At 43.7% G+C, this 8,963-nt stretch overlaps 1 protein-coding gene across 3 annotated transcripts in view; it reads right to left on the bottom strand.

Moving 5' to 3' along the window:
• Positions 1-8,963, bottom strand: part of ADCY9 (adenylate cyclase 9) — a 131,297-nt gene that overhangs the window by 36,474 nt on the left and 85,860 nt on the right. For all 3 annotated transcript variants that reach the window (XM_003790833.3, XM_023513809.1, XM_023513810.1), the window contains exon 3: positions 3,137-3,327. In XM_003790833.3, the coding sequence (XP_003790881.1) occupies positions 3,137-3,327 (191 nt within the window). The remainder of the gene's footprint in view (positions 1-3,136; positions 3,328-8,963) is intronic.

Genomic DNA, 8,963 nt, shown 5'->3' on the forward strand with positions numbered 1-8,963 from the left:
CTTTTTTTGTACTTGTACTTTTTTTTTTTGCACTTGACACCTATTTCCATCCTGAGTAACTACTGTACAAGTTTACATACTTCAGGAGACACTGTTGTTTAATCCAGAATTTCCCACATTTACTTGACCATAAGAGCTCTTTTTTTGTACTTGTACTTTTTTTTTTTTGCACTTGACACCTATTTCCATCCTGAGTAACTACTGTACAAGTTTACATACTTCAGGAGACACTGCCTAGGCCAGGGCCCCTGTAGCTAGGCAGCGGAAGATAGGAATGTGGGGTGGTGACAGAAATCCCCATGGGAGTGAACTCTGGCTGGACAAGGTGGTGACAGCAACCAAGGAAAAGCAGCCTGCTGTCAGGAGAGTCAACAGATCCTGACATAGGATCATAAAGAATCAGCCAGTGATACCAGCTCACTGGCCAGCTAACCTCTGCGCAGACAGGGTTACTATACCAACAAACCAGTGACATAGATGTGAGGCACTAACCAGTCTGTGGGATAGATCAACCCAAAGAATATATGAGCACATGCCTGGCATTACACTTCTATTGTCCAAAAAGCTTATTTGAGGGAAGGTCTTGTGTGTCAGATTACAATCTATATTGTACGTAAAGCAGCTCTCAACCTTCTCTTTTCGTTTCAAGTTTAGGATTCTGGTTCATGACCCCTTGCTCCCAGTCACCCAGTACTTATGATTCACAAGGCACATGGACACCTGTCTTCCTCCATCCCTGGGAAGGCAAGATTTCAAGAGGTGGCAGAGCCCCGAGTGGAAACCCTGGCTTCTATCTTTTCCATGTTCCTTCCTCTCCTCTTGTGGAATCCAAATAATTCTAACTTTCTAGAACAGTCCTCATCTCAGATGTCCTATTATCTTTCCCAAACTATCAAAACATCCCAGAAATCATGCTTCATGACCCAACTCATCCTTCCATTCTGGAAGTGGGCACAAAGATCTTTTTCCATTTTGCTTTGTTTGGCTCAAATGTCTTTGGGTAAACAGACTTTATAACAGATCATGAGATTGTCAGGAAATTTTCAACAATTATTTGGAAAAGCTATACATGGCAACAAGATATGCTAAATAGTTCTTATCCATCCAGATCAAAACAAATATATGAGACTAGAACAAAAAAATGTTCTTTCCAAGTGAAAGAAAACCTTCTGAAGGCAATTTAGCACAGAAATCACTGTCACTAATACGGCAAGTGTGTAATGTGGCGAAGAGCAACTGCATCTGCAAATGGACAGACACACACACACACAATCTAAAACGGCAGACAAACGCAATGAATCATTTATTTTTGGCTTTGAGCTCTATTTCTCTACTTTCAGTTTGTAGCCTCAAAGAGACAATCTCTCTTCAAAATAATAAAACTGTTTTTGGACAGCCATACTACTGCATTCCTCCCACACTCCCTCCTCCCTGCCCAGGCTCAGTAACAGTTTCGGAGCGAGGGCTCCTCTTTCTGATCCCTGCAAACCATCAGCCCAGCAAGGAGGCTGTCTCTAAAGTTTGCAGGCTTTCAGGAAGTTTCAACTATATTACTATATTCAGTTATTCAGCTTTAACTGTTAAACATGTGCCAGAAAGAACATGGGGAAGAGAGGTTCTCATAGCACTATTCCAGTGGTTCTCACTCAGGGGTGGTTCTGCCTTCCCCAGGGACATCAGGCACTCTCTGGAGATGTTTCTGGGTGGCACAGCTGGGGTAGAGGGTACCACTGGTATCTTGTAGGTAGAGGCCACGGATACTGCCGACAGTCTGAGGTGCACAGGACAGCCCCCCAAACAAAGGATTATCTGGTCCAAAATGTCCAGAGAACCAAAGCGAGAAAACACTGGGTTACATTAGCAAGGCACACAGGAGAATGACACATGAGTGCTGCCAATAAACCTGAACGAGGCTCGGCGCCTATAGCTCAACCGGCTAAGGCGCCAGCCACGTACACCTAAGGTGGCGGGTTCGAATCCCCAGCCCGGACCCGCCAAACAACAATGACGGCTGCAACCAAAAAATAGCCGGGCGTTGTGGCGGGCGCCTGTGGTCCCAGCTACTTGGGAGGTGGAGGCAGGAGACTCGCTTGAGCCCAGGAGTTGGAGGTTGCTGTGAGCTGTAATGCCACGGCACTCTACCTAGGGGGACAGCTTGAGGCTCTGTCTCAAAAAAAAAAAAACCTGAACGAAATAATCACAAAAAGTAACTGCATGACAGGCATACCAGATTCCAACACAGAAAGATAATCTGGACACCCCAGCTGACTGCCACACTGTAAAACTGTTAAACTTAAGCAGCAACAGCTGGCTTTCAAATCTGTTAATGAACATGGATAACCAGGAATGTACTGGATTAAAGGATAACAGTAATCCATCATCCTAAAATATCATTTTGTTATCTGAGAACACAAAATAGTACGGTAGAACCGGTATTACGGTCTCTCTCTTTTTTAAAAAATGGAAGCAGCAAATATTTAAACTGTAAAAATAAACAGAAGGTAGCAGGGGGAACTAAATCAAATGTGAACACTGAGGAGGAGCTCAGAAACGGGGATGACTTCACATGCCCAAGGCTGGCCACGGTAATTCCCTGGGGGTTTATGGTGACATAAGGTCAGTCCAGAAGTGGGCATTTCTAGATGGCCACCAGGGTTCCAATGACAGAATACCACAGGGTTGGTGAAAACCTGTATTCTTTTAGTGAGCTATGTCACAAGATTTGTCCACACCCAACAAAATTTAAATAGTGGATTTCAAGAGATGCAGTGGTATTTGAGAAAGTGGTTCCTGAAGTCAGATACATACTAGCTCTTTTGCACGAGACTCAAGGACTGTCCTTATCATCAGCTTGTAGAGATCTGAAAAAATGCTGCAGGTCACAGAAAAAATAGTAACTCAAGTGAGAAGCGTCTTTACGCAATGCAGCAAGGAAATGGAGGTGCGCAAATGTCAAAAAGCAAAGATACTGAAAATGTGAAATGCTTCTAACTTTATAGAAAATTTAAAAATTGTGAAAACCAAATCAGAGGCCATTCCAAGTCTTTTGCCTTAGACCTGGAGGCTATTTATTATTTCACATGATCTACTGCAGAATTAATAAAGTTTTAGAAGTAGAAAAAAAAAAAAAACTAACCTTAAGGTTATCAAAGGTTCTGACAGTCTGCGCCAGGTCACTGGCACTCCCTGACGACGCTGTCCCCTGTCCCCTAGGGCCTGAGGACACCTGTGAGCCGTCAATGACCTCAAAGCCAGAAAGCAAGGCCTCTGCACAGCTGCAGCGAGACTCCTTGGCTCTCTGACCCGATATCAGGTATGTCTTCAAACCTACGATGGATAAAAATTACAATCAGCACAAAGTGAAACCACCGTTTGTTGACACACAGCTCAATCTTGCCCTCTATGGAGGACGCGCTCTGGAAAGTTGAGAGTGAGAATGTGAATATCTTATATTTTATGACTGACTTCCATGATCTTCTCAGAGAGCTGTAGCTGCAGGGAGACCATTTGCCTCCAAGACACACCATTTTTTACTCACAGTACATTTTCTTCGAATAACAGATGCATGTTTTACCGTTAGGGCTAAATGAACATTGACAAGTTCCTCTGTGGAAGGGGCACATGACCTGTCTGTGAAGGCAGCAGAGCAGACTGATGGTCAGCTCTACACACTGCTTGGGTTTATTTCGACCTGTAAACACCAGTCCCTGATATTTATAACTGTCAGTCTAGATGTAAGTGTGACCTCATATTCTGATCATCTTACCTGTTTCAGACACCGCAAAACTACCACAAAGAAGTAAGACCACATCATGGATCAACAGAGGTAATTAAAACCTCCCTTGACTCAGACTTGGGGAGTATCTATTTTCTACTGGATCTGAGCATTCACTCTGGGAACATTTAGCTTTTGTCAAGCTGAGGTCCACATGTACCTTATATTCTCTCACAAAATCTCCATTTTGAAAAAGAGTTGGTAAAATGGACCATTATCCTGTACCTCTGCAATTCTCACTAAAGGCTGAAAAGGCACATTGATGCCTGCTACACTGCTTAGCAGCTGTTAACAGGCAGGAGGGTCCGTGCTCTGTGTATTCAGAACTATCTGCCTGGAAGACACTAAAGAGCAGCTTTTCCAGAAGATCTCAAGGAATTTTTTAAAAGGAAGCAAACTTTATTTAAGGAATGCCATTATTAGTCCTTACTGGAATTTAACCAGACAGCAAATGTATCAGAAGGAATGACAATGTAATTTATTTAAGAAACATTTATTTCAGGCCTGGTATATGCTATACACAGAATAAAATCATGAGCAAAACAGGATCCTTATCTTGGAGTTTAGCTTCCAGCAGAAGGTCATGATGAAGGCCACAGGAAGGTGTGGCATGGAAAGAATCAATCAAGAGGTGATATTAGGTCTACACCAGATTCCAGTGAAGTAGTGTATACTGGGTGTACATTTAGTAAGTGCTTTAACATTAATCAAATGACCCTTGATCATTTCATAGGCACACCACCATTTCATCACTTAATCTTTCTTAATCTTTTTTTTTTCTTTAGAGATAGGCATCTTACTCTTGGTCAGGCTGGTCTCACTCCAAGTCTTGAGTTCAAACAATCTGCCTGCCTCAGCCTCCCAGAGTGCTAGGATTATACGCATCAGCCACTGTGCCCTGCCTCATCCCTTAATCCTTCATCTCCCTCTCCACTCATAAAAATACTATATGGCATATCTTTTTAAATCAGCTTGGTCTGAGAATTTGGCAAGAGTCCTGGAGACACCTAAGGACATACCAGAATATAGTGAAATCACAGTGGCAAATCAAAAGACTTAGATATTTATAGATGCCAGCTGACCCCAAAGGATATCTTTAAATCCTCAGTCTTACTAAGGTCCGGAATTTCTCTGCATTTTTTTCTCTAACAAAAACAGACATCCCAATTTAGGTACAGGATCAATCCCAGTTTTAACTAACTACATGTACAAACTTGAAATGTAAATGTGACTTGGAATATAATGTAAGTGCAAAAGCATCCTTAAATTAATTTCTCCGACTACCACAGGTGACAGTAAGCTAATTTTGTCATCTCACTTTGGGAGAGTCAAAAAAATGTAACCTATGTAGACAGAACAGAGAACAGTGCTACTTCTAACCTGTCTGGGGTCTCTGAGCTGGCAGGGTTTATTCCCAGCCTCATCAAAGTGCATGAGAAGTCCTGTCCCTGAGTGATGCTCTCAGGGTCTCCTCCCCATGACTCCCGAGGGGTCTAGGAGGGCCTTTGGAGCTGTAGAGCCACGCCTTGCCCCCCCCCCCCCCCAGGGACTAGAGGCAGAATACTTTGTTGATTGGAAGGATAAAGGGCTGCTGTTGAAGGGAGAGGTTCTGTCTGTGGCCAGCCCTGACCACACAGTAATGATCCCTGCAAGATGCCAGTAGCCTAGGAGCCCCTGCTGGAGGTTCCCACCCCCTACAGACCAGGGCTGTGCTGGGAGCTAGACTGCCTTTCAAATCCAGGAAGTGTCTTTTGTGGAGGTAACTGTTTTATCTGCTCTCCCAGTGGCTCCAGCACTGCAAGAGAAAGTGAGTCCTTCCTGGAGGCATGAAACAACCGAAGCAGAAAAAAGGCTTAGCATGGAGACCCGAAGAGCCTCAGGTAATGACCAGCACAGTCCTTGGCAGGGAGGTCAAAGGACCGTGTCAGTGTGATCAAGCCCAGTGTGACGCTGGTCACCTGAAGAGGTGCTAGACAACACAACATGCAGGTATGACTGTGTCAGGCACACCAAGTCCCAGGATATACGAGACAGAGGGACCTCCCAAAGATGCAGGCTACATGTGGGGCTACATGTGAAAGTGCCCCCTCCATCAGGTGTTACTGATGTGATAGCATTTAGAGGTAGGACTGGCTGGGCGCAGTGGCTCATGCCTATAATCCTAGCACTCTGAGAGGCTAAGAGGACTGCCTGAGCTTAGGAGTTCAAGACCAGCCCACTCTCCTACCACATGAGCACTCTGCCTTCTTCCCCTCTGGCAGGCACAGTCCTCACCAGACAATGGAAACTGCTGGTACCTTGATCTTGGAGTTCCCAGCCTTCAGAACTGTGAGAAGCTAAATCTCTGTTCTTTAGAGACTACCCAGTCTGCAGCAGTCTGTTATCACAGCATAAAGAGACAAAGATAGAAGGCCCCCAGGATGAAGTGCCCTCCAAGTCAAGGAGATGAAGCAAAGTCAGCCCAGTGACAGCACACAGGACCAAAGGCAGGGCGGCCAGAAGTGGGCAGTGGGCGTTACGAGAACAGTCTGCAAAAGGCGCTCAGAAAAGGAGCCTTCGGAAGGCAGGGCTGGGGGACAGCACTGAGCTCAGCATGGCTGGGACAGAGAATGGCCAGAGGTGAGCCCATTTGTGCAGGGCACCACCTGGGTGACATCCAGGAGCCTTCATCTTCAGGGGGTGAGTGAGAACGGACAAATAGCAAATGCCAGACATGGCAGATGGTGAGTTGGAGAACACTAAGTCAGGAAATAATCGTGGAAATGGGAAGCCTATTCCCCCCAAATTTGGTGGAAATGGCAATGCCTCTGTAAGAGGCAGTGGAGTGTGATGAGCCAGAACCTGGCTTCTGGTTCCATCACCTCCTGTGTGCGACCTAAGCAAGCTGCTTCATCGCTGCATCTCAGTTCCTCATCCCAGAGGGTTGGCGTCAGCCTCAAATGATTAACACACTCACAGCCTGTACAACGGCACCCAGCGCACAGTAAGCAGGCAGTAATGTTAGCTATTATTATCATCTGGGATTTTTTCCATGTTCCTTCTAAGGTGTAAAAGCATGTGCAGAACTGTTAAATCAACAATTGTTGCCAATTTATTTTTAACTTCTATTTTTCTTCAGCAAGCTCTGAATGACCAACTTGTAGTGATAATACACCACCACTAGCACTACAAAGGTCAGACTTAACTACCTGTGTCCACAGCAAGCATGAGGGGTGAATAAACTAAGTATCTCTTTTATTTTGGCTTCAATATGTTAAGCTAACTTCAAAATGAAACCTTTTGGGGTGGTGCTCAGTGGGTAGGGCACTGGCCCCATAAACCAAGGGTGGCAGGTTCGAACCCAGCCCCAGCCAGCTAAAACAGCAATGAGAATTCCAACAAAAAATAGTCGGGCGTTGTGGTGGGTACCTGTAGTCCCAGCTAACTGGGGAGGCTGAGGCAAGAGAATCACTTAAGCCCAAGAGTTGGAGGTTGCTGTGAGCTGTGACACTACAGTACTCTACCAAGGGTGACAAAGTGAGACTCTATCTCAAAAAAGAAAACTTTTGTCCAAACTAGAGGGACATCCCTGTGAGAAAGTGCAGTGAATCACTGCTGGATAGGAAATCCCTTGAGAGACTTATCAGGACAGGCTTCTGAGCTCAAGCCCTGTCAAAGTCTAAAGTCAAGAGAGCTTGTAAGAGGTAGGATTTAATGAATAACCACACACATGGACCCTGAGGTCCAAGTTCATTAGAATGGCTCTTTTGGAGCAGAAGGTCAAAAATAAGGCAGCTAAATGATTTAAGTACAATGTAAACAGGAGAATAATTAATAAGATTTCTTACTTTTTTTCCTGGTAATTGATTTTAAATCTCACTAACACTGATGTCTCCCTCTTCTCATCTTCGTTTTATTACATAAATGCCACAGAGAGGGGGAGGAATTTCCTAACATGCTCTTACCTGATAGAGGAATTTGTCTAGGGCTGCCTCTGTGTTGTGGTTACCATGGTTAATGTGCTTAAATATTCTTAACTATATCACCAATTCTTTGAGAACAACAACGGTGCTTTGCACAAAGCAGTGATCTGTCTGGTGAACTAAGTGTAATATGAGGGAGTGCTGGCCACATGCACCAAGGCTGGCAGGTTCGAGCCCAGCCCGGTCTGCTAAACAACAATGACAAGTGCAACCAAAAAACAGTTGGGCATTGTGGCAGGCACCTATAGTTCCAGCTACTTCAGAGGCTGAGGCAAGAGAATCGCTTAAGCCCAAGAGCTTGAGGATGCTGTGAGCTATAATGCCACAGCACCCTACCCAAGGTGACATAGTGAGACTCTGTCTCCAAAAAAAAAAAAATAAAATAAAATAAAATAAAAAAATATATATATATAATATATATGAGGGAGTGACAAGGTTCATTCTAGAAAAGAAAGATGATTCCAGCCTCATTTGTAATTTTGTTCTTTTTCTTTGGAACTTTTGCTTTGGACTGAGATACCTCCAATCATCAAGAATCAAGGACTTGGGTGGCTCCTGTGGCTCAAAGGAGTAGGGTGCTGGCCCCATATGCCAGAGGTGGCGGGTTCAAACCCAGCCCCAGCCAAAAACTGCAAAAAAGAATCAAGGACTTGACTGTCAATTCAACAGAAGGATAAGAATAACCAGAAGGAAAAGATTGTTTTCAGACCTGAGTTAATAGTATAACATAACATACACCTAGAAGCTTACATCACTAATGATGCAATGAGTGTGGGCTATACTTCATGAACATTCTAAAAATCTCTTTTCACTTTGGGTTGTCTTTCTTTGTAACTATGTCTAAAGTGACCAATTAACATGAGAATTATTTAAACTGAAATGTAACCAATCAATAAGGAAAACAAAATGAAAATCACTCAAATCTACCAGATAGAGCCTATAAAGTTATAGATAATGATATTTTATAATTATCTATTGCTTCTGCTTAAAGTAAGCAAAAGTTTTAGTAAAAAACAATAAACGTTTTTACCTATTAACACTAAAACACTCTGGCACTAAGTCCTTTTCACTTTTATGTAAAATAAATAATCACAAGGACTGACTTGTTTTGGTTTGTCCCAATATTTGATGATGAATTGTAAGTTCCTATCACAAATGGCTGCTGTTGAAACTTCACGTTTCCTTAAAAAAATAAAGCCCCGAGCAATAAAATATAAGGCAGATTT

The sequence above is a fragment of the Otolemur garnettii genome, unplaced genomic scaffold (genome assembly GCF_000181295.1).
Source record: "Otolemur garnettii isolate 467f Iridium unplaced genomic scaffold, OtoGar3 scaffold00044, whole genome shotgun sequence".
In the NCBI taxonomy this organism is placed as follows: domain Eukaryota; kingdom Metazoa; phylum Chordata; class Mammalia; order Primates; family Galagidae; genus Otolemur; species Otolemur garnettii.